Source organism: Malaclemys terrapin, chromosome 15 (assembly GCF_027887155.1).
Source record: "Malaclemys terrapin pileata isolate rMalTer1 chromosome 15, rMalTer1.hap1, whole genome shotgun sequence".
NCBI classification, from domain to species: Eukaryota; Metazoa; Chordata; order Testudines; family Emydidae; genus Malaclemys; species Malaclemys terrapin.
This window is the reverse complement of record NC_071519.1, coordinates 3306848-3332353: the sequence shown is the minus strand read 5'-3', so window position 1 is coordinate 3332353 and position 25506 is coordinate 3306848. Positions and strand designations below refer to the sequence as shown.

General features: G+C 54.0%; 1 protein-coding gene across 1 annotated transcript in view; it reads right to left on the bottom strand.

Annotated features, from left to right (window-relative positions):
* DNAH2 (dynein axonemal heavy chain 2) overlaps positions 1 to 25506 on the bottom strand; it is a 143964-nt gene that overhangs the window by 117091 nt on the left and 1367 nt on the right. Inside the window, 8 exon segments of the mRNA XM_054005333.1 lie at positions 1337 to 1424; positions 9029 to 9186; positions 9728 to 9919; positions 10312 to 10550; positions 15357 to 15467; positions 16172 to 16400; positions 17023 to 17193; positions 18382 to 18473. Coding sequence (XP_053861308.1) covers positions 1337 to 1424; positions 9029 to 9186; positions 9728 to 9919; positions 10312 to 10550; positions 15357 to 15467; positions 16172 to 16400; positions 17023 to 17193; positions 18382 to 18473 — 1280 coding nt within the window.

Genomic DNA, 25506 nt, shown 5'->3' with positions numbered 1-25506 from the left:
GGGAACGTCTAGGGTGTAGAGGTGGCCCTTGAGTGCAGGGAACCGGACTGGAGGACCTCTCCAGGTCCCTTCCAGTCCTACGGGTCTATGATTTAACCACCACCCTTACTTTACAGCTAATTTGCATGCAACAATTTAATTGGCTGTATGAGACACATAGTGGATTCCTTGGCCCAACTGCCACAACCATGTGACAGCTCGGGCTCTCAGCTACTCATTTATCATAGAAGATCAGGGTTGGAAGGGACCTCAGGAGGTATCTAGTCCAACCCCCTGCTCAAACCAGGACCAATCCCCAGATAGATTTTTGCCCCAAATCCCTAAATGGCCCCCTCAAGGACTGAACTCATAACCCTGGGTTTAGCAGGCCAATGCTCAAACCACTGCACCTAGGAGCTCTGGGCACATCCTAGGACCCCACTGTGCTTAGGTGCTCTGCAGCCAAGAACAAAAAAGACAGTCCCTCTCCCAAAGATCTTACAATGTAAAGCCACAGGTAAGTCTACACTAGGAAATTAGGTCACTAGGACAACTCAGAGGTGTGAAAAATCCACACCTCTGAGCACCAGAATTAAACCGGCCTAACCCCAGTGTAGACTGAATTCTCCCTTCAAGCTAGCTACCCTCTCTCGGTGAGGGGGAGCGTCTGCACTGACTGGAGAACCCTTCCCACCAGCATAGGTAGCATCTTCACCGAAGTACCGCTGCAGAGTTTGAAGTGTAGCCAAGCGCTGGGGCTGCCTGAGTCTGCAGACCAAGGCGGGCGCCAGGACCGCATGCACGATGTGCTGCTGTTGCATGCGCTGCGGGGAAGGAGCGTCTGCCCCAGTTGCCCACACATCCCCACCAGAATGGGGCACTGTCGTGAAAGCTGCCTGGAGCATCAGGGACGACCAGACACTCTGAAAACTCCAGCTGATGCAGAAGGCTGCATTCCCACCACCACCCAGGGTTGGCTACCTCCTTGTGGGGGTCCCCACTGTGACATAGGGCTGGGTACCTCCCGCACAGCTCCCCACATCACGCTCTTGTGCTTTCGGTGTGAGGAGCGTTTGATGCCAGACTGATCACTACACAGCACCTGCTACTTGTCTCAGGCACGGTACAAACCGCTGAGCGCCAAACCGCTCTGTCATGGAAACAGATGGATTTGTCCTGCTGCACCTGAGAGCAGCCGTTGGCTCCAAGTAAATGAAACACCAGTAATTGTCAGGCTGAGATGCAGCCTCCTCTCACAACGACGGCAGGGGGCCAATGCTGCAGGGAGATTATCATCCCAGGCCACGTCCCTAGTCCTGTCAGCACGCGGGGGGAACCACGTGCCACTGCCACGTACCTCCAGGAGGTCTTTGCAGCGCTGAACGAAGGCGTCCACTTGGGCGAAGATGCTCGTCTGGTCCAGGACCCAGCCTTTCCCGGAAAGCCTGTTAGAAGTGCGGAAGGAGAAAAGGTTTGTCGTGCCCCACGGCCGCCTCAGAGGCAGGCACCGAGATGGGGAGTAGATTCTCCTGGGTGGGCATGTTAGCTCCGTCGCTTCTCAGAGGCAGCAGCAGGTCTATCGTCCAGGGCCCTGCAGAAAAGGCAGAGCCGCGCCCTGGGAACAGAAGCCAGTGCCCTGCTGGCACAAGGGATAGGAATGTCACCCAAGTATAGGCGTCGACTCCATGGGTGCTCCGGGGCTGGAGCACCCACGGAAAAAAATTGGTGGGTGCTCAGCCCCCACTGGCAGCTCCCCGCCCTGCCCCCCTGCTCCAGCTCACCTCCGCCTCCTCCGCGAGCGAACCACCGTGTCCTGCTTCTCCCCTCTCCCTCCCAGCACTTGTGCTGCGAAACAGCTGATTCGTGTGGCGGGGAAGAGGGGGAACAAGGCGCGCTGGGGGAAGAGGCAGGGCTGGGGCGGGGATTTGGGGAAGGGATCCAATAGGGGCAGGGAGGGGGCAGAGTTAGGGCAGGGACTTTGGAGATGGGGTGGGGCCAGGGGCGTTGGGAAAGGGGCGGGAGCACCTACTGGCGCTGGAGAAAGTTGGCGCCTATACACCCAAGAGTTTCCTCGCTCACAGACTCTGGGGTCTGGGATGTGACTCCCAGGATTTCACAAACGGGGGGGAGGGATAGCTCAGTGGTTTGAGCACTGGCCTGCTAAAGCCAGGGTGCTGAGTTCAATCCTTGAGGGGGACCATTTGGGGATTGGTCCTGCTTTGAGCAGGGGGTTGGACTAGAGGCCCGTATGTGACCTCTCTGGTCACAGTGATAGCAGCCCGTGTCCCGTGGGTCCCCTCGAGTGGGTTGGATGGACCTGATGCTGGATCTTCCCATTTGGTGGGGGTTCTCCCTATTTCCTCACTGGGAGGTCCCAGGGTGACTCTCTCTCTGCGTTGTGGTGGGACTGTTCCTTTGGGACTCCTCCCTGTTATCTCCTGACCGGCTCTTTACAAACTCATCGGCCAGCCGGCCTGCATGTCGCGGGTTCTCTGGCTTTCTGTCCACCAACCACAGCCTCAGGTCAGATGGGCACCGCTCATACAGTTGCTCCAGTACCAGCAGTTTGACCAGGTCCTCCTTCGTCTGGGCCCCATCAGCCCACTTGCTGGCGTATCCTTCCATGCGGACGGCTAGTTGCAGATAGGAGATCTCAGGGGTTTTATCTTGACTCCGGAACCTTTACCGGTACATCTCAGGAGTCAGCCCAAACTCACGTAGCAGGGCCTTTTTGAATAGTTCATAGTCCCCTTTCTCTGCCTCTTCCAGTTGGCGGTACAATGCCACGGCTTTGGGGTCCAGTAAGGGGGTAAGGACCCGGAGTCTGTCCGCGGGATCAACCCGGTGCAGCTCGCAGGCCGTCTCAAAGGCCTCCAGGAAGTCATCCATGTCCTCCCCCTCCTTGCGTGGGGCCAGGATGCACTTATCAAAGCTCCGTGCAGTCCTGGGCCCCCCCTCACTCACCGCAGCTGGGGGTTCGCTGCCCCTCAGTCTCGCCAGTTCCAGTTCATGCTGTCTCTGTCTCTCTTTCTCCTCCCGTTCATGCTGACGCTGTCTCTCTTCATGCTGTCTCTGTCTCTCTTTCTCCTCCCGTTCATGCTGTCTCTGTTGTTCACGATCCTCCAGCTCTCTCAGTTTTAGCTCTTTCTCCCATTCCAGCCAATTCCGCTCCATGGATGCCGAACGTCGCCGGGAGGATCCTCTGCTGGCCGGCGAGCTTCGCCGGGAGGATTCCCTGCTGGCCGGGGGGGTCACGGCGCCCTCGGTATTTGCTGGGTTCCTCCCCACCCTTCCCCTAGGCATAGGAAGGAGGGGTCTCGGGAAGCCCTCAGCAGCCGGCTGACCACTCCCAGTTGGGACAGACTCTGGTGCCTGCGCTGCATTTGCCAGGCTGCTTCCCTGAGGCACAGGGATCAGTTCATTCGCGCGATCTTCCGCCTCCAGCCGGGCAATGAGCTGTTCTTTGGTGAGCCTCCCAATGCACAGCCCCCTCTGCTTGCACAGCTCCACCAGGTCGCTCTTAAGCCGCTTGGCATACATCTTCCTGCTGGCCACTCACCGGCCTGTGTGCTCACAGCTCCCCACAGTTCCCAGGGGGCCCCCTAGTGTGCCAGCCCTTCTCGAGGTCACCACCTCTCTGCCAGGGTCGAGCTGCAGACTCCTCCGCCCCTGGGACCACTCGCTGCGATCCCCCCGGGGGACCCTGTTACTGCAAAAGTCCTTCTCGCTGGTCACACACTCCCAGGGGTAATAACCGTCCCTCTCTCACTCTTCAGCACGCCTGGTCCCCGTCAATCCCCCTTCGTTTTACTGCTCCCCAGTCACTTACTGCAGGAAGCGCCGTCCACGGGGTGCAGTAGATCCCACCGCTGCCACCAGTTGTTGCGGAGTGTGGGGGAGTCAGGGCCCTGCACCCCCGGCTTCCTGCGATTCACCATGACTCTCAGCCAGCCAGTAAAGCAGGAGGTTTATTTGGATGACAGGAATACAGTCCAAGACAGGTCTTGCAGGCACAGACAACAGGGACCCCCTCAGTTAGGTCCATCTTGGGGTCCCAGGGCATCCCAGCCCCCCTTGGGAGGTCAGAGCAATCTCTGCCTCCCCACCATCTCACCACCCAGCTTCCAAGACTCTGCCTTCAGCGACCCCTCCCACAGCCTTTGTTCAGTTTCCCGGGCCACGGTGTCACCTGGGCTCTCATGTTACACGCCCAGGTATTCGCCTTCGGGCAGACTATCCTAGCCCCACTCCCCTGTCAGCATTCACAGACCACAGTAAGAACAGTCCCAGTTCGTCACAGCCCCCAAAGGGCACATCAAGCCTGCAGACCCTCTCAAGAGTGCCCCACGAAAGAATGGAAGAGCTCACAGCCTTTGAGGTGATGTGACGAATTGGGACTGATCTTACTGTGGTCTGTAAATGCTGACAGGGGAGTGTGGCTAGGATAGTCTGCATTGGGGGAGGGGAGACTGACCAAAGGAGAATGCCTGAGCATGTAACATGAGAACCCAGGAAGGGGTTAGAGGCCAGGTGACACCTTTGCCCGGGAAACTGAACAAAGGCTGTGGGAGGGGTCGCTGAAGGCAGAGTGCTGGAAGCAGGCTGGAGAGATGGCTGGGAGGCAGAGATGGCTCTGACCTCGAAGGGGGGCTGGGATGCCCTGGGACCCCCAAGATGGACGTAACTGAGGGGGGTCCTGTTGTCTGTGCCTGCAAGACCTGTCTTGGACTGTATTCCTGTCATCCAAATAAACCTTCTGCTTTACTGGCTGGCTGAGAGTCATGGTGAATCGCAGGGCGCCGGGGGTGCAAGGCCCTGAGTCCCTCCATACTCCGTGACAATTGGTGGTAGCAATGGGATGTACTGCACCCCGTGGACGGCGCGTCCTGCAGTAAGTGACTGGGGAGCAGTAAAGCGAAGGGGGATTGACGGGGACCAGGTGGGCTGAAGAGTCAGAGAGAGACGGTTCAGGGGGTGATTGACCCCTGGGAGTGTGTGACCAGAGAGAAGGACTGTTGCAGTAACAGGGTCCCCCGGGGGATCGCAGCGAGCGGTCCTGGGGCGGAGGAGTCTGCAGCTCGACCCTGGCAGAGAGGTGGTGACCTGAAGAAGGGCTGGCACACTAGGGGTCCCCCTGGAACGGTGGAAAGCGGAGAGCACAGACCGGCGAGTGGCCAGCAGGAGGATGTATGCTAAACGCCTTAAGAGCGACCTGGTGGAGCTGTGCAGGCAGAGGGGGCTGCGCATTGGGAGGTCCACCAAAGAACAGCTCATTGCCCAGCTGGAGGAGAGGGATCGCTTGGATGAACCGAGCCCTGTCCCTAAGAGAAGCCGCCCGGCGGATGCAGCGTGGGCCCCGGGGCCTGACATGGCTGCGAGGGGTCAGACTGCTGTCGAGGACATCCTGAGACCCTGCCTAGCTATACCTAGGGGAGGGGTTGGGGGAAGCCCAGCGAATACCGAGGGCACCCTGACCCCGGCAGCCAGCAGGGGATCGTCCCGGCGGAGCTCCCCGTCCCAGGAGCGGATGCGACTGGAATGTGTCAGGGAGCTGAGACTGAAAGAGCTCGAGGTAAGGCGGCAAGAACTGAAGAAGGAGCGGGAAGAGGAGAGACAACGTCAGCATGAGCGGGACCAATGTCAGCATGAGCGGGAAGAACGGGAAAAACAGCGTCAGCATGAGGAGAACCAACGTCAGCAGGAGCTGGAACTGGCCAGGCTGAGGAGCAGTGGGGCCCCGGCTGCGGCGAGCGAGGGGGGACCCAAGACTGCAAAGAGCTTTGATAAGTGCTTGCTGGCCCAGCGTAAGGAGGGGGAGGACATGGATACCTTCCTGACAGCCTTTGAGAATACCTGCGAACTGCTCCAGGTTGACCCTGCAGACAGGCTCCAGTTTCTCATTCCCTCACTGGACCCCCCAGCCAGGGAGGTGTGCAGCCGACTGAAAGGGGCGGAGACAGGGGACTACGAACTGACAAAAAGGCCCTGCTCCGTGAGTTTGGGCTGAGCCCTGAGATGTACCGGCAAAGGTTCCGGAATCAGCGTAAAACCCGTGAGGTCACATACCTACAACTAGCCAACCGGGCGCAGGGGTATGCCCGCAAGTGGACGGCTGGGGCCCAAACTATGGAGGACCTACTTGACCTAGTCGTACTGGAGCACGTGTATGAGCAGTGCCCACCCGACCTGAGGCGATGGTTGATGGACCAAAAGCCAGAGAACCCGCAGCACGCAGGCCAGTTGGCCGACGAGTTTGTGAACAGTCGGGCCGGGGATAACTGGGAGGAGTCCCAAAGAAACAGTCCCACCACAACGCAGAGAGAGAGTCACCATGGGACCTCCCAGTGAGGAAATAGGGAGAACCCCCACCAAACGGGAAGATCCAGCATCAGGTCCATCCAACCCACTCGAGGGGACCCACGGGACACGGGCTGCTATCACTGTGACCAGAGAGGTCACATACGGGCCCAGTGCCCCAGGCTCAGGGACAGACTGAGCAGACCGAACCCACAGAGGGTTGACTGGATAGAGACCCAGCCGGGCGAGAGGCAGCATTCCCAGGGAAGGGGGGCTGGCAGAGTACCACCTGCTAAGGAGGGAGGAGAGCTCCAGGCCAGCTCCTCTAGGGGGCTGGATGCTCCAGACTCAGGGTTTTTGGTTTATACGGTGGGCGCGGGGCGGTCCCTCCGGAGAGAGTACCTTGTTCCCCTGGAGGTGGATGGGAGGAAGGTCAATGGATACTGGGATACGGGCTCAGAGGTGACATTGGTCCGGCCCGAGGTGCTGGCCTCAGATCGGGTGATGCCCAACACCTACCTGACCCTGACGGGGGTGGGTGGGACCCCATTCAAGGTACCTGTGGCGAGGGTACGCCTGAAGTGGGGGGCCAAGGAGGGCCCCAAGGACGTGGGGGTACACCCGTATTTGCCCACTGAGGTGTTGATGGGGGGGGACCTGGAGGACTGGCCAAGCAACCCCCAAAGGGCACTGGTTGTGACCCGCAGTCAGAGCCGGCGAGGGGCACTGTGCCCTAACCTTGGGGAGGGTGCCTTGCCTGAGGTGCAGGACCCTAACCTGGTGGGGAGGGAACGCCCAGGGACACGGCTCAGGGAGGCTGTGGCTTTAGACCCAGCTGGCAAGAAAGAGCAGGTGGCCATCCCTGTCCCAGCTGCTGAGTTCCAGGCCGAGGTGCAGAAAGATCCCTCCTTGCGGAAGATAAGGGACCTGGCCGACCTCAGCGCGGTACAAACCATGGGAGAGGTGACCGGAAAAGGTTCCTGTGGGAGAAGGGGTTCCTGTACCGAGAATGGGCTCCCCCAGGGAAAATGGAGTCAGGGGGGTTCAGGAGGCAGCTGGTGGTACCCCAGAAGTATCGCCGCCAGCTGCTGTGCCGGGCCCATGACATTCCCCTCTCAGGGCACCGGGGAACTTGGCGCACCCAGCAGAGGCTGCTACGGGGCTTTTACTGGCCTGGGGTCTTTGCTACTGTCCGACAGTACTGCCGATCCTGTGACCCCTGTCAGAGGGGGAGGAAGGCCTGGGACAAGGGGAAAACGGCTTTAGGACCCTTGCCCAGCATAGAGGAGCCTTTCCAGAGGGCGGCCAGGGTAAAAAGGGGGGCTCTGAACCAAGAGAGCCCGAATCACTGACTTCCAGACTGGAACGCTGGGAGAAGACCCCAACCCAGTTGGCACCCCAGGGGTATTGGGGTGGAAAAAGGGCACAGGCCGCATAAACCTTCCCACATGCGAACTACGAGTGCCATCGAGCAGCCCCGACCTAAGGGGGGTGGGGCGTGAAACTGGAGGGGCCTGGTGTAATTCTCACCAAGGAATGGCAGGGATGCTGGGGCATCCATGGGAACGGGGGTAGATTCGAACTTCCCCGGGTCACTGGTTAAAGTGACCCCGCTCAGTTCGGTCTGGAAGGGGGGAGAGATGTGACGAACTGGGACTGTTCTTACTGTGGGCTTTGAATGCTGACAGGGGAGTGTGGCTAGGATAGTCTGCATTTGGGGAGGGGAGACTGACCAAAGGAGAATACCTGTGCATCTAACATGAGAACCCAGGGAGGGGTTAGAGGCCAGGTGACACCTTTGCCTGGGAAACTGAACAAAGGCTGTGGGAGGGGTCGCTGAAGGCAGAGTCTCAGAAGCTGGCTGGTGAGATGGCTGGGAGGCAGAGATTGCTCTGACCTCGAAGGGGGGCTGGGATGCCCTGGGACCCCAAGATGGACGTAACTGAGGGGGGTCCTGTTGTCTGTGCCTGCAAGACCTGTCTTGGACTGTATTTCTGTCATCCAAATAAACCTTCTGCTTTACTGGCTGGCTGAGAGTCATGGTGAATCACAGGGCGCCGGGGGTGCAAGGCCCTGAGTCCCCCCATACTCCGTGACAGGTCCCCCAGAATCTCTTCCCACTGACAGGGCTGTAGGAAAACCCCGGGGCCTTATCCTACCCAGGAGCTCTGGGGAGATCACAGACCCTGAGAGCAAAGCTCGAGTACCTAATCCCCACTCAGCTGTATTTGCCTGGCTTGCACGCTAATGTCTTTGTCTTATAAAATATTGATCCAGCCCGACAAAGCTGAACCTGAAGCCGACAAGTAACACTTAGGCTTAATTGTCAAGGACCAGGCGCCCACTTAAACCTGACATCCCTAATCATAATGATAGATTCTGGTTTCTACAGCTCAGGAGAAGCAGGGAAGGGAGACTGGAGCCAGTCAGAAGGGGCTGGGGACTGGGACACGGGGCCTTTCCCATCCAGCTCACTGGTTCCACTCATCCCCATCTCCCAGCCACCAAGCGGATTTTTTGTCCCTAGTGGGCTGCAAGTTTCTGGCCCAACTTTTGGCAGTCTGGGCAAGGTCCCAAGAACTGAACAGGCCACCCAGACTGACAGCAGGGCTGCAGCGGGGAGGGGGAAGACAATACCCAGGTGGTCCCCACTCTGGGGACATCCGGAGGAGTCGCTAATCTGGGCTCTTTCACGCATTCCCTTTACATCCTTCCGCTGGTTCTGCAGGGCGCAGGCTGTCCCGCTGCCCACCTGTTGTGCATCTGAGCTGCGTACAGGTAACAATCCTTCCAGGCGTTCATACATGAGATACAGTCATGGAGCGACTGTCTGCTGGATACCACGTAACCCTCAAAAATCCGGTCCAGGGAAATGTCTTGGCAACACATCAGGATAATTTTGTTGCTCATCTAAGGAGAAATGATTCAAGGGTCAGCACAGCTCTGCGTGGGCCTCTTAAAGTAAACAAAGACTCTTCCTGGGCAATCATTTTTAGCAATAATGAGTCCAGCTCTCCATGAAGTTCAATGGCAACACACATCAGAGTGACGGGAAGAAATGATTTGGGGCAGAGGATAATTAACCTGAGGAACTCGCTGCCACCAGATATAACTGAGGCAGGGAGCTTGGCAAAGTTCAAAGCCAGAGGAGACTAAGAATAGTCCCTAGGTGGGCTACATCGCATCCCTGCTCTAACTGGGAGGAGAGACCCCACTCTCCTCCCAGAGCCGGGGAGAGAACCCAGGAGTCCTGACTCCCAGCCCCCCCTGCTCTAACCACTAGCCCCCACTCCCCTTCCCTCCCAGAGCCAGAGAGAGAACCCAGGAGTCCTGACTCCCAGCCCCCGCACCTAACCACTAGCCCCCACTCCCCTGCCACAGCCAGAGATAGAACCCAGGAGTCCTGGCTCCCAGCCCCCTCCCCCACTTGCTTTAACCCACTAGCCCCCACCTTTCGGAAGAGGGCTGTGATTCTCTCTCTGGTATTGTAGTATGGGGAGTTGACCCATATGATGCGGACAAGGCTGATGAGGTGGGGCAGCTTGTCAGGGATGTCTTTGGGCCGCAGCGTGGACAGCTCCTGGAACGGCTCTTTCAGGATGGAAAGGAAGCGGAGGTTCGACTGCGCTTGCTCAGACCCGTCCTGCAAAGCAATCCCCGAGGGGGAGAGAAAAAGGACTCATCTCACCCGGGTTTCTAGCAGGCGGGCTAATCCTGAGGACCCAGGGCTAGTGGGCTCCGAGTGAAAGCAGGACACTCGGCCTGCAGGGTTCCAAGGCCCAAGTTAGACTCTTGACGTCTTTTCGGTTCCTGCACCGAAGTAAAACTGCATTCCCTCTCCAGGGCTCGAGGGACATCGGCCGAGCTGTGTGCGCAGAGCCCCGGACTGGACCAGGAGCAGTGCATGTACAGATGGGGGTTACTGTAGGGATCCCCTCCCTTTCATGAGCCAACATTCGGCACAAGTTTTTACAAAGTGGGACCCGGCTCTGGTCCACTTCTCCCCACTCAGCCGGGCACTGTCTCCACCCCTACCTGTATCTGTCTAGCAAGCCTCTGGAAGGGTGCCACATAGGAGGACTTGGAGAGCACCAGGATGGACTCGATGTGCGTCACTCCCTGCCTGCATAGCTGTTTGCTGATCTCAGACAGGTCGGTGCAGCGGTTCGTCCAGAACTCAATCTCCTCCAACGGCCCCGTGCTCTCCCTGCTCTCCACCGCCTCCTGCGCTCGCAGCACCTCCTTGATCTGCCGCGTCCAGTGGATCATGGAAGCTGGAACAAAGAGTCAGACGAGGCCGAAGGCGTTAGGGATTTAGCCATCGCTGATTTTAATGGGCGCCAAATACCTTTCTAGCTCTGGGCTTTAGCACCCAGGACTGTCTGACAGGGTGTGAGAAGCGTTAAGGTTAAGGTTGAGGATTTTCCTTTCTGTTTCTCCGCCCTGGCATGATAGGGACATTCCACTGTGCTGCCGAATAATGGACCCCGGTGGAATGTGGTTTGAGCAAAGGAATGGGGCATCTGGACGCCGGGATTCTGTTTGCAGCTCTGGGCGGGAAACGCGGCCTGGTGATTAGAAACAGGCTAAAATTCAGGACTCCTGCGTTCTAACCCGCATCAGCTCTCTGGCCTCCTGTTTCCCTCTCTGCAAACTGCAGGCGATGATATCTCCCTACTTCAGAGGCGGGTTGTGAAACTAAATTTTTCATTAGTGTCAAGAATGTGATTCATAAATGCCCAGGGAGCAAAGCTGGGGTGGGGGGTGCTATTCTAGTATCACTGTTGTGATCCAAAACACACTGTAAAACAGATAGAAACTGCCGTAACAAGCTCCTCTTCATCCCAGGTGCAGCTGCAGAAAGCTGAGCAGAGCGGTATCGCAAAGACGAGGGGACCTACGTGGGCGAACCCTAGCGGAGATTCGCTGCACCCCAGGCAGAGAGCCGAAAGGTGCCGGATACGTGAGTGCATCGAACTAGGAAATAACCCAAGTAACTGACCAGATGGCGGCAGAAGGAAAAAGTTTATTTGAACTCAATTAACTACGCTTGCAGCTTCCCCCCTGTTCCATAGAGTGGAAGCTGCTAATAGTCACAGTGCGCCAGTCGAAGAGTTAGGAGCCCAGGATGAGAGCAGCAATCTCGGCACCAAATTATAGGGGTAAGATAATCACGCAGCCCAGCCATTAGAATAGCCAGGCATCGCTAAGTACTTGATAACATCGAAGATGTAGTCATAATGGAAGCTACCCCCAAGGTGTCCAATTGGATGTTTCACCCAGACACATATTGCCAGGCATAATAGCTGGCCCTGCAAAGATTTTAGTGGGGACAGTGCTGGGTTTTGTGGAACACACAGTCCTTCTCATTATGGGCCATTCATGTCCACTGCATACCCTCTGCATCTCCTTAGCAGTGGGAATTTGTTCATGGTTCAAAAGAAACATGGGCAGGGGACACTTTTCAGGGACATATTTAACTTTTGTAAAAGGTTCTGTCAAATCTCAGATCAAACGTGTTCTTGAGTTTTATAACATTAACATTGCGATGGAATCAATGAGAAATCAGCTCCCTCGACCCAAACTCAATTTTTTTGACTAAAAGAAAGACGCAGGGTATCTCGGGACGCACATATCTGCAAATGGGGCCCGCCTTGGCCAGACAAGAAGTCCTGTTCACGTCACTGGCACCGCTTGCATTAGGAACAATAGGGGAATTTAGCCACTGACGAGCCAAATCCAAGCATAGTTTTCGCTTTATTACTTATAATCAAGACATATTGCATAAATAATTCAATCTACAGCTTTTGACTTGTCCTGAGCGATCCATTCAATTGAATTTGTGTATACAGTAACAGAAGACTCAAACAAAGTCCCTCGAGCCCAGTATCCTGTCTCTGACAGTGGCCAAGATCAGATGCTACAAAGGAAGGTACAAAAATCCCTCTAAATAGTCAATTATGGAATAATCTCCCCGTAGAGGATGTTTCGGTGTCCTGAACCATGAGACTGTATAGCTCTTATACATGTTTTATGCTATTTAATGTAACTGTAGAGGGTCTCGATAGCCATAGAAATGTCAAATCCTTTTGAAATTCAGCAGAACTTAATGGGCCCAACAAGATACCGGGGCAGTGAGTTCCACAGTTGAATTACACGTTGGGTTACTGCTCAGTTTCACTGGATGTCTCTTCCCTCAGCACTACAGTGCTGTGAGGCTATAGATACGTTAGACAGGCCAGGTAAAGCATACAATGTACTTGAGGAAAGCTACACCCCCACCAGATTAACAAATGAGCCTGGCTGGTGTTCCGGCTGCCTGAGGGTTGCTCCGGATAAGGGTGGAGGGACACGGGCTGCGGGAGGGAGGGAGATCAGGGCAAGAAGGGAGCTGATGAGAGCCACGCAGATGAGGAGCTGAATCATTTAACTGCTTTTTCCGGTTTGCATTGGTGGGATACGCAGCCAGTGCTGAGAGAGAACGGTTTTCATGGGGGATAGAGGGTGTACGTGCTTGCTTTATGTAGCAGCCGCACCATTATAATTAACTTGAAGTTATTAATTATTATTAATTATTTCAATTAGAGTAGTGCCTACAGGCCCCCATCAGGAAGCAGGGTTCCATTGTTCTAGCTGCTGTGTTTTTCTGTGTCGGGTGCAGCACTTGAGCCTGCAAATATTCACACGGGAGTAAATATCCTAACTAAATAAATGGACCACTCGTGTGAATGAAGTGACGAGTGTCAAACTGAACACCCATGGACTTGGGGCTTAGACTGTCATTTCCCGGCTTTCCTCTAGGGCCCTGAGCCAGCAATCTGAGCCGTGCAGAGAGCCCTCTGCGCTCGGGGGTGGGGGGGGGAGCCCCATTCATTTCAATGGGACTCCACACGGGCGTAATGGTAAGCGGATCCGAGTGCAAATGCAGCGCTGGTGCTTAATAAAGCTCGTGCCCCGAGGAGCTCTTGATGCCAACCGGCAGAGGGGTCCATAGGGGTACAGAGCCCCCCTGACTTCACCGCAGAATGTCAGGTAAGGTCTCTAACGAAAGTCCGTGCTGCCCTGGCTAGCGTCACCATTGCGAGAGGTATGCACGGCAAATCCATTAGGAGTTCCGTACACACGCTGAAAAGGATGTTCTCTGGGTCTTGCAAGTTAAAGGCAGGTTACCCTGCCTGGAGACACATTTCCCCCAGCAGGCAGGAGACACTTATCTCCTAGTGGGGCAGGGAGGCATTGTGTAGCATACAATAGAAGTCGATTTGCATACTGGGTCAAATACTAATGAAGAGCTAGTGGAGACTTGAGAAGGAAAGTAAGAGGCAGATGTAAACAGTGCGGGGGGGGGGGGAGGGACACCCTGTTCTTCAAGTGAAGATCAAAAGGTCTGGTTTAGTACAAAAGGGGTGCAGATAAATCCCCATTGAGGAAGTCAACTAACCATGGGTTTACTTCAGGAGGCTTGGCTGAAAATTCTAGGAAGAGGGCTTGGGGAAGCTACTCTCTAGGAAACCAGGGAATTGTAACGAAGTGGGACTGTTCTTAATGTTCTCTCTGAATATTGTGTGAGTGCCTCAGTTTCCTCTATGCAGTTCTTAAATATCTAGGTGGTGGGATAAGGGGGTGTGATTGTTGCAGAGCCCGAGAGGGCCCGTGCGATGGTGTCTGCACAGAGAATGTCTCCTGGCCACTGATGGCCTGAGCCCCTCCTCTGCAAAGGTGCCAACTGAAGGTGTTGGAGAACAAGGAGTTCAGGTGACCTCCTGGCCTGGGAAAGAAACCAAGGCAGAAGAGGGGCTGGAGCCTTACAGTTTGGAGCTGGCTGGGGAAGGGGAGGGAAGCCCAGACTGGGATCCCTGGCCCCCAATATGGACCTGACTGAGGGGGTCCTGTTGTCTGTACCTGCAAGCTCTGTTTTGGACCGTGTTCCTGTCATCTAATAAACCTTCTGCCTTACTGGCCGGCTGAGAGTCATGTTGAATCGCAGGAAGCCGGGGGTGCAGGACCTCGTCTCCCCCACACTTCTTGACAGGAATATCTTGGGAATTAAAGGTATGCACTAAAAACTGTGCTATGGTTTTGTTGTATATGTAACCATTTGTTTCCAGCATCCTTGCTTTCTCTCATTTGCATCTCTGTTCTTTGATCATAAACTAATTCTTGCTTTCACTATAAACATATTTGAGTGGTGTACGTGAAGCAACTTGGCGATCTGACGTTGAATCTCCCAGACTGGTGTGCGCGAGTCCTTTAGGAGTAGCACACCTGAGAGCTGGGTGAGCGTTCGGTGAATGGGTGCTGGGCACTCCACAGCGATGCTCAGTTGGTGTGCGCCTACTGCTAACCTGTGCAGAGAAAGCAAGGCAGGCGGGGGCCCAGAAGGTGGAACGATCAAAGGCATTTGATGGTCTGTCTCCTGCTCTCTTTGGGTGATCTTTTTTGAGTGCTCCCCAATTTTTCTAGTGTTACTAACCCTTCCCTCCACAAAGTTCTAGCTGGGGACTAGTCAGGCATCCCTTTGCCACAAGTCAATACCAGAAAAGTTATTTTAACTGCACCAGTCATGAGCGCTTTCCCCTCCCACTCGGAACCCACATGGCAGGGCCTGGACTGACCCTGTCCAGCCTCACATCCTCCAAGGTCATGAAATCAAGGCCCACTTTATGCCCTGATCCCTGGGAGAGGCACCTGAGGACAGTGCAGTGAGTCTGTCCCCAGGTTCTGGGGAATGCAGAGTCCCGCCATGGAGCCGCTCCAGCTGGTCTCGCCTCTGCCTAAAACTTTTTACTGCCTGGTGGCCGCCAGCTCCTTGAAGACTATCTAAAGTGAAAGCAATAACCCGGCCAAAGGATCCTCCGTGCTCCGCCGAGCCGCTCAGAGATTGGGAATGATGGATGCAGCTCATATGCTGCTGGAGGTTAATTCACTTAACGCCGCACACTGCGATTCTCACCGGCTCCTCTGTGGAGTTTATCCTGCCACCCAGCCCCTTTCCCATTACATTGATCCCATTATTGCTCCCCTCTCCCAGGCCAGGCAGCACAACGGCCCCCCGAGAGCCAGGCTGGGGAGTTACTCACTTTCCAGTCTCTGAACCAGTGCTTTGTCCTTCACTACCACTTCGGGCTTCATGCTCAGGGCTTCAATGGGGATGTAGAGCACCGTGCGGCCCTTCATTTTCGAACGGGTATCTGGAGAAGGGAGAGACAGATGAAGTGCTGGGACACAATCAAACCCTCTCTCTGGGTCCTCTCTCCTGCATTGGCTTTGGGGCTGGGGGGCAGAAGAGGGTTTATTTTCTCAGAGGAATTGGAGAATGGCACACGGGTCCTTTCACCTCTAGGAACCAGCTCCAATCAAGGAACACTGGCTGGCTCAAAGAGGGTCAGTGAATGGGATACGAAGCCTTTCACCACTAAGGACCAATTCCACCCTGGCCCTCGGTCAGTGGTGACAAAGATGAAGCGGGTGAGATGGGACCTTCGGCTCTGTGGAGCTCAAAGGCTTGTCTCAGAAACTGGTCCAACAAAAGATATTACTTCACCCACCTTGTGTCTCTCATATGCTGGGACCAACACACACTGCAAACAACAGTGGTGCCAAACTCATTCTCCTCTGAAGGCCGGAAATCATAGAAGATCAGGGTTGGAAGGGACCTCAGGAGGTATCTAGTCCAACCCCCTGCTCAAAGCAGGACCAATCCCCAACTAAATCATTAATGGCACTGTGCAAAATACTGCTGAGCACCCCATTTTCTACTGGGGACATCATTGGAGTCTCCGGAATAGGAGAGCCCAGAGCAAGCCAACAAGTGTGTAACAAGAAACTGGCCATCCTGGTGGAGAGAACCAGCACTGCGAGGCAGCTCAGAGCGAAAGGGCATCGCTCACTCTACCTGTGAGAGAGGTCATGAAGTGGTATATTTCCGAGAAGAATTCGTTCTTGATGCTCTCGGGCCAATTGGTGTTGTGGAAGAGGCGGGGGAGGAAGACGCTATTGAGAATTCGCACAAGGGAATCAATGTAGGGTCTCCGGACGGTGCCAAATTGCACTGTCTTCTGGAAATTCTCGGCGGTGATCTCGGCATTCTCATGGCGGATGAAGTAGGTGAGCTGTTTCTGCTCCTGTGATGAACAGCCAATGACAGGGTGAGGTTAATTAGCAGCAGGCTTTGCTGTATCTATGGGGAATGCATCTATGGGAACGCGTCTTGTCCCCACACCCAACACGCAGAGTTAAAGCAATGGGCCGTAGGTTTGAAACATAATCAGAGCAAGGAAATGATAGTTATGAACAAGATACGACAGGGATGAGCTGGCCTGGCTTCTGCACCTCTCTTACCTGTTAGAATTCCCTGAGCATCTCAGCCAACGAGTGAATAAAGGAGAACAGGCTGACATCATGTATTTAGCATTTCAAAAAGCTTTAGGCAAAACCCATCCCAAAAGACTTTTAAGGAAACTAAGGCCCGGAGCCTGCAAACATTTATGCGCGAGCTTAATTTTATGAATGTGATGAGCATGCCATGGAAGGCACCATGCTGAACCACCAGGTTCCCCTCAACATCCCCTGCAGCACAGCACCCCCTAGTGCTGGGGCATTAGGATCAGCAATAACTCATAGGGGAGAACTAGTCCCAAACCTGGTTAGCTCACGAGGCCAATAGGATGACAGCACAAACTGATATGACTGCAGCCCCTCCACGGGAACTCTTGTAGGATCTAGGCAGCATGGTGCCAGACAAACCTGATGTGGCATATTCTGCTCAACCTTCAGTCCGGCAAACTCATCTATGTAGACGACGAGCAATTGCTTACTGACATTCTTCAGAAAGAGATCCAGGGTTGCAGCATGCTCTTCTGTCCACATGTCATCCCTTAGGCCGCTCAGGACCACCCGGCTTCGGATGCAGGGTTTCTGGGGAAAGAGGACAGGACAGTGACAGCCTTAGCAAAGCCAAGGAGAGATGAGGCAGTGGTTTCTGTGAGGTGGACACCGGCTTCTCTCTGAACTGGACTGAAACATACAGACACGGCCTTCCCATTTCACAGAGCGGGCCTGAGAATGGCCATCAAATGGGAGTGGATTCTCCTCCGCACCAACCTGCACTGCATTGGGAATGGATACCAGAAAGTGAAAGCCTCCTGATCTCATTACAAATCCTCATTAGCCAATCGCTGTCCCCTGAGGCCCCTCAGGAATGTATAGGAGAGGATAATTTGTCAAAGTAGTTGAAGGACAATCAAAGCTCCCATAGCTTTCTGGGCTAGGCTGTTAGGCAACCTGATCCCTGCTGGGGAGGAGAAGGTAAGAGACAATAAAGAGCCGAAATGTAAGGAATGAAAGCAGCAAATTCTGAGCTGGGCAGAGCAGCTGTTTGGGTTTGGAAAGGTTTTTTTAGAACAGACATTAAGCCTTGTCTCCATTTCTCATTCTCAGGAACGTCGAAAGAAAACCTGGAAATTAGGATCAAATTGAGGTAACATCTGGCATGAAAGTTTAGAGCCAGATGTACCTGCATTAATGTGACAAAACTCGATTCTGTGCCACCCTCCTTCCTTCTATCCTTTCTGTTCGGGGCTCTGAGTGAGGAGCCATCGGGGCTGGGAGGCGCCTGATGGCAGGTGAGAACACAGTTCAGAAACAGCATCGCATCCAATCCCTCCGTGTGACTGATCGGAGAGGGGAGGATGGATTAATGGTCATTGCCAGTAATCATCATCAGAATCACTTACGGGGCCATCGAATCTGGAAGAGCTTTGCAGCGTGAAATGCAACACTCGGAAGGGGGAACGAGGCAGCCATTTCACCGTTCCACAGGGAGTTTGAAACAGAAAATGAAGGTGGATTCCACATCCAACTGCAGTGGCAGCAGGGAATTGAGAGCGGTAAAATGGGATCACCTGAGCTGGAAGCTGGCCAGAACATCAAGATAACACATTAGTAGTTCCACGTATAGGAAAGTCTTGTATTTGATGGCCGTCCTTTCTCACCCCAGCCCCGTCATGCAGGCTGCATCATCCTTTCGTGATATTACGGAAAGGGAATGTCATATGCATGGGTGACACAATGGCCCACAAAGCACATCGGGGCCCTCTGACCTACCAGATCCACCTCTTTTTCCTCTGGGATGGTGACTGCAACCACGTCTGCCTCACCTTCTCCCCCGCCATCGCAAGGTCCAAGAGGACTGCCTCCTTGGAGAAGACAAAATGTAAAGACACAAAAAATAAGGGGCTCTTCTCTGAGCCTTGACACTTTCCCCCTCCTTTAATGACTAGTGAGTTTAGCACTGGTGGAAGGTGTCAACTCAACAGCCCCTGGAGAATGAATCATAGAAATGTAGGACTGGAAGAGACCTCATAGGTCATCTAAGTCCAGTCCTCTGCATGACTCTAGCCCACCCTGACAGGTGGTTGTCTAACCTGTTCTTAAAAACCTCCAGACAGAGATTCCACAACCTCCCTAGGTAATTTGTTTCAGTGCTTAATTAGGAAAAATTTCCTAACTGGAAGGGTAATCTCCCTTGCTTTAACCCATTACTTAATTGTCCTGTCCTCAGTGGATAAGGAGAACAATTTATCACCCTCGTCTTTATAACCACCCAAGACCCCTCTCAGTCTTCTCTTCTCCAGACTAAACAAACCTGATTTTTTCACTCTTTCCTCATAGGTCATGTTTTCTAGACCTTTCATCATTTTTGTTGCTCTCCTCTGGACTTTCTCCAATCTTTCCCAAAGTTTGGACACTGTACTACAGCTGAGGCCTTATCAGTGCTGACTACCGTGGAAGAATTACTTCTCACCCCTTGCTTACAATACTCCTGCTAATACATCCCAGAACGAGGTTTGCTTTTTTTTGCAACAGTATTACCTGGCTGACTCATATTTAGCTTGTGATCACCTATAGCCCCTAGAACAGGGGTAGCCAACCTGAGCCTGAGAAGGAGCCAGAATTTACCAATGTACATTGCCAAAGAGCCACAGTAATACATCAGCAGCCCCCCCATCAGCTCCCCCACCCTGCTCCCAGCACCTCCCACCCACCGGCAGCCCCGTGATCAGCACCTCTCCCTCCCTCCCAATCAGCTGTTTTGCGGCGTGCAGGAGGCTCTGGTGGGGGGAGGAGCAAGGGCACGGCAGGCTGAGGGGAGGGAGCGGGAAGGGGTGGAGTGGGGGCAAGGCCTGTGGTAGAGCCAGGGGTTGAGCACATTGGAAAGATGGCGCCTATAGCTCCAGCCCCGGAGTCGATGCCTATACAAGAAGCCACATATTAACTTCTGAAGAGCCGCATGCGGCTCCGAAGCCACAGGTTGGCCATCCCTGGCCAACATCCTTTTCCACAGTACTCCTTCCTAGGCAGTCATTTCCCCTTTTGTATTTGTGCGATTGATTGTTCCTTCCTAAGTGGAGTACTTTGCATTTGTCCTTACTGAATTTCATCCTATTTATTTCAGACCATGTCTCCAGTTTGTCCAGATCATTTTGAATTCTAATTCTGTCCTCCAAAGCGTCTGCAACCCCTCCCAGCTGGGTATCATCCACAAACCTTATAAGTGTCCTCTGTGCCACTCCCAAATCATTTATAAAGACATTGAACAGAAGACCCAGGACAGATCCACGCAGGACCCCACTTGATTTCCCCGGCCAGCTTGACTGTGAACCGTTGATAACTACTTTCTGAGTACAGTTTTCCACCAGTTGTTCACCTACCTTGCAGTAGGTTCATCTAGGCTATATTTCCCTAGTTTGCAAAGTCATGAGACTCAAAAACCTTACTAAAGCCAAGCTGCAGGACACCTCCTGCTCTCCCACATTCACAAGGCTTTTCACCCAGTCCAAGAAAGATATTCTCTCTGTGTATCCCCAGAGCTGGAGGCAAGGGACGCTTATGTCCCCTCTCCAAAGAGCTTTACTGTGAAGGGGCCAATGAGGACATCTATTAGTGCTAGTTGCTATGAGGTTTTACCCGTGTGGCTGGTACTAGGAACTGGACTCAAACTCCTACATAATTACACACAGGGACCCCGGAATCATAGAAGATCAGGGTTGGAAGGGACCTCAGGAGGTATCTAGTCCAACTCCCTGCTCAAAGCAGGACCAATCCCCAACTACATCATCCCAGCCAGGGCTTTGTAAAGCCGGGCCTTAAAAACCTCTAAGGAAGGAGATTCCACCACCTCCCTAGGTAACCCATTGCAGTGCTTCACCACCCTCCGAGTGAAAAAGATTTTCCTAATATCCAACCTACACCTACACTGCAACTTGAGACCATTACTCCTTGTTCTGTCCTCTGGTACCACTGAGAACAGTCTAGATCCAGGTCCAGATCTAGATCCAGAATGGCTGCCAGATGGGAGCACTCAGTCACCACTGAGCCACCTTGGAAGTGGTGCCTTTGAGCTGAAAGCCTCGGTATCCTATTCCCCGATCTTGTGAAGCAATCCATCCACCCTGACCTGAGGCCAAACTGGAACCAGCGCCCTCAATATGAAAGACCCAGTGTCCCATTCCCTGAGCCAGCCAGCCAGTCCCCATCAACCGGAAGCCAAATTGGAACTGGTGCCCTAGATATGAAAGTCCCCATTATCCCATTCCCCAAACCCCTGAGCACAACAAAACAGCTTCATTAGTAATTGACTATTCCATTGTCGTGGCACATGGAAAGAGAGAGGAGGAAAAGGAAATGGGGCTGTAAGAAGAGATGAAGGCTCATGGATTTTGGAGCACTTTGTGTTGAGGGTTCCTAAAGCACCGTGAGCCTCCCTCGAGCCGAGTGACAAGGCTGCCTCTGAGCCTTTCTAACACATTAGGTTACGGAAGCGTGACGTACAGCTAAATGTTTCTGTTCCTGAACGTCGGCACTACGAACGCGACACCCTGTAAACCCAGCAGAGAGGGACCTCGGGGACACTTACAATGTTGTCATGAAGCGTGACAAATTAACCGTCAAGCTGAAACAGAAACGCTTGAATATCAACTCTTTAAATTAACTGTCCCCCACTACCACCCCCTGCTCCTCAAATCAAACGCAGTGGGACACGCCACTGCCCATAACGAGCCATCATTTGTGTTTCAATTACACCAGCATCCAGAGTGAGGCACCCTCTGCTCAGAGCGAGGGAATGAAGAACAGTCGTCTTCTGATTGGCCACGAATACTTTTCCTTTATATGAAACTGTTAACAAGCGAATTTATGGGTTGGTGGAAGGTGCCAGCTTGGCCTTCCCCGGACATGGAGTCCTTCATTTATCACCAAAGCGGGTATGGCAGCAGAGTAAACTTCTCCCCCCAGTTCGTACACTGTCCACATCAGTGTGCCGCAGCCAGGGGAATCCCTTGTAGGGGAAGACAAGAGTTAGTCTACCTGGGCTAGATTTTAAAGGTATTTGGGCGCCTAACTCCCACTGCTTTAAAATCGGTGCCTATAACCCATTTGGCCTTTGCGTCTCCGCCGGGCTGCCAGCACCGGAGCAGACAGTGGTGATAATCTTAATGTGGAACTGACCTGAATTCATTTCACAAGTGGGCAATCGAATGGCATCAGGTGGGTATGAATTCCACCCACGCCAGTTCTACACCCATGACCCAGAGGTGGAAGAGACCAAGCTCCACCTCGTCCCCACCATGAGCTAGCGATCCCCACCCTTTAGCATTTTGTGATCATGTTTAAAAGTTGCTTTGGAATTTCTCTCCATTTGAATTCACAGCTAAAAACCAGCCAGCTAGAATCCGACAGAGCGATGTAGCAATCTGCTCGCTCAAACAGACCCACCCGAGGTTCTGCATTTCTAGAGCATGTGCCCTAGTCACAGAATCAGGGAAGTGAGAGATGGAAAACTATCTTGCCCAGATCCAGCACAGAGCACCCTAAAACTCGGGCATTTAAGGTCTCGTCTAGGAGACCCCCGCACAAGGTGTCCTTGTAGCAAACCTGTAATCATCTACGGATCAGGTCTGAAATCTCTAGGGACTCAAATCCTAGGAAGGTTGTTTGCTCCCTCCACATTTTGGAGCCCAGGCAAGGTCTTGTTTGCTTCGCATGAGTATTAATGATCCAGGGGGGTGCTTTCTGTAAGAGTCAGAATTTGCCTCAGCTAAAATGTCCTTTCCCCCCACTCCTCTCTGCTGCGCTCTACTTCAGAAGTGGCTGCAGTTCACCAGGGAAATTAAATCCAAAGGGGAGCAAGATCCACACCTAGACATCATCACTCCAAGTGCTAATTAACAACTTCCAGGGGCATAACTACTCCACCCAGAGCAGAAAAAAAACAAGACTAGAGCAAAACTTAAAACACCACTGGAGACATCCAAAACAATGAGTTAGACCAGTGGTCCCCAACTTTTTTCATCTAGTGGGTGCCAGACGAGCCACGGAGGACCGTGGCGGCGGACGAGCATCCGCCGAAATGCTGCCGACAAGCGGCAACATCAGTAAGCGGCGCCGCCAAAATGCTGCCAATTTTTGGTGGCATTTCGGCAGCAACGCCTCTGGATGACGCTGCATCTCGGTGGCATTTCGGCGGATGCTCGTCTGCCGGCCAGTACATGGGCGCACTTAGACGCCCCAGCGGGTGCCATGGCGCCCGCGGGCACCGCACTGGGGACCCCTGAGTTAGACTGCTTCAGGCCTATTGCACTAGCAGATACTTCACTACAGTAACACATGCAAAGCTGAGGCTATATGCATCCGAAGAAGTGGGCTGTAGTCCACGAAAGCTTATGCTTTAATAAATTTGTTAGTCTCTAAGGTGCCACAAGTACTCCTGTTCTTCTTAAAGCTGAGGCTGATTCTCAACAAATACAGAATCAGTGACCATAAACGAGATGTGGAAACCGGGCGCCACGGTTCCAAGCTAGAGAGAAGTGCCGGTGCCAGCCAGCGTGACACAGGAGGAGAGACTGAGACAGAGAGACTTCCTACTGCGGTGTCTGAAATAAGAGGGAGTACCAGAGAAATGTCCTCAAACTATCAGGAATCACACAAGCCTTTTCATCCCAAAACTAGAGCAGCTTTCCACTGCTACGAGCTGAGGGAGAGTCTCCTTTCACGCAAGTGCTCGGGCCCTGAGCTTCTGGAGCAGGAGGAACTATGGGCCAGGGCGAGACTGTCCGCAGCCGACTAGCCCATCCTGCTGCAACTATACTGCTACTCTTAGCAAGCCAACTCAAGTAACGCTAGCTTGGGTATGCCGCCCCGTGCCGCTATCGCCCCTCCTGACTGCTGTGCACGCATTCCCTGAGTTCTAGATCTGCCTCTGCTGTGCGGCTCTGAGCCACCACCGTGCCCAGCGCAGGACCTCCTGGCTGTCACTAGCCATCACCTGTTCAAATCCAGGCGCCTCTAATACTCACAGCCCCATTTTAGAAATTCGGACCCCGATCTTCAGAGGGGCTGAGAATCCCCAGCTCCTAATGGCGCCAGCGGGCGTTGGGGGTGCTCTGCAGCTCGGAAAATCAGGCCCAGGGTGTCCCAATATAAGAACCCAAAAAAACGAGTGGCCACCTCTAAAGGGATTCATTACCGTGAACAGCTAGCTAGACAAGGTGGGTGAGGCAATATTAGACCAACTTCCATTAGTGGGAGCGACCTGGGACAGACATGGCTACAAAGATGGCAAGAGAAAGACAGACAGGCCAGGGGAGACAGCTGCCAACAGGGGAGGTCTGGTTTACATCTGGCCCTGATGACTCAGAGTACGTCAAGGGGGACCAGCAGGCGGTCAGGCCATGCCTGGGTGCTGGTGTTACAGACCTAATCTTTGCTCCCTTTCATCTTGTCTTCTGTTTCATGCTCCCTTGTCCCTAATCAAACCCTCTGCACTTGCTGACTGAAACCCTTCCGCGGCTTCACCTCCCAGGGAGCAGGCCCATGGAAGTGCTTCCCAATTCAGCCAGCGTTCAGCCGCCTGACAGGGGATGTCATTTCACTGACTGTCGCAGCAGATTGGATTGGAGCAGAAGCTCTGAGCAGAGCTGGCTTCGTGCACGTTACATTAGGCAGCGATGATCACTGGAACGTAAGAGCTAGCGTGAGCTCCGAAGAGCTGCTGCTGGAAATCCGGGTGGGTTACTGTGGTAACACACTGAAGGGAAACAATTTGAGGGGGAGGGGGGGCTCACAGACCTGGTTAAGATAAACATCTCCAGCTAGGAGTTTTAAATGATAAGTCTGAAGAAAGGAATGATTGAAAAGACAGCATAGATCGGGAGTCCAAGACTGAGAGACAGCTTTTCACCTCTAGCGCATCAGTTCCAGTATTGTCTCTCACATGGGGGGACCAGCTGGTTTATGGGGGGCAAGGAATGGGATATAGGGCCTTTCACCTCTAGGACACTGGTTCTGATCCAGCCCCACATGGGGAGCGCGGGCTGGCTCTTGGGAGGCAGGGAACAGGACACGGGGCCTTTCACCTCTAGAGCAGTGGCTGCATCTGGCACCATGTCCGAGATGATTGGTTAGTTTAGGGCAGGGTCCCCGACGCGGTGCCCGCAGGCGCCATGGCGCCCGCTGGGGCATCCATGTGCGCCCGCCTACTGGCCGCCAGACAAGCAGCCGCCGAAAAGCGGCAACGTCAAGAAGCGCTTCCGCCGAAATGCCGCCGATTTTCGCCAGCGACGCCTCTTGATGACGCTGCTTCTCGGCGGCATTTTGATGGCGACGCCTCTTGACGTTGCCGCTTCACGGTGGCATTTCGGCAGCTGCTTGTCCAGCGGCCACGGTCCTCGGCGGGTAGTCGTCCAGCACCCGCCCCATGGAAAAGGTTGGGGACCACTGGTTTAGGGAGTGGGATGAAGAGCCTTCCACAGCTACAACCGCAGTTGTAATCCAGACCCAAGTTTTTTACAAAAAAAACCCCAAATATTAAAACGATTGGAACGGCAGCTGGGGCTGGAGGGTGCCCATGAACAAGACTAGCAGATGTCTTCACCTTGCCTGTATCTTTAATAGGGCAAAGGGTCGGGCTGCACTTCACTCCCTCTACCAGGAGGCCAGGAAGGGAACACTGGGTTTGATTTAACAAGGTGAGGCCTACACTTGACATTTTTATGTCCGGTGTAACTCCCCACCCTTTCAGCTCCAGCAGTGCGTAGAAAGGACCCAGATTGCTGCCTGGGTTTCAGCCAGCATCTCCTGTGGACCTGTAGTTACACCACCGCACTAGGACCCACGAGACCTGGCTTCTATTCCTGGCTCTGCCCGAGATCTGATGTATAGCCGTGGGCAAGC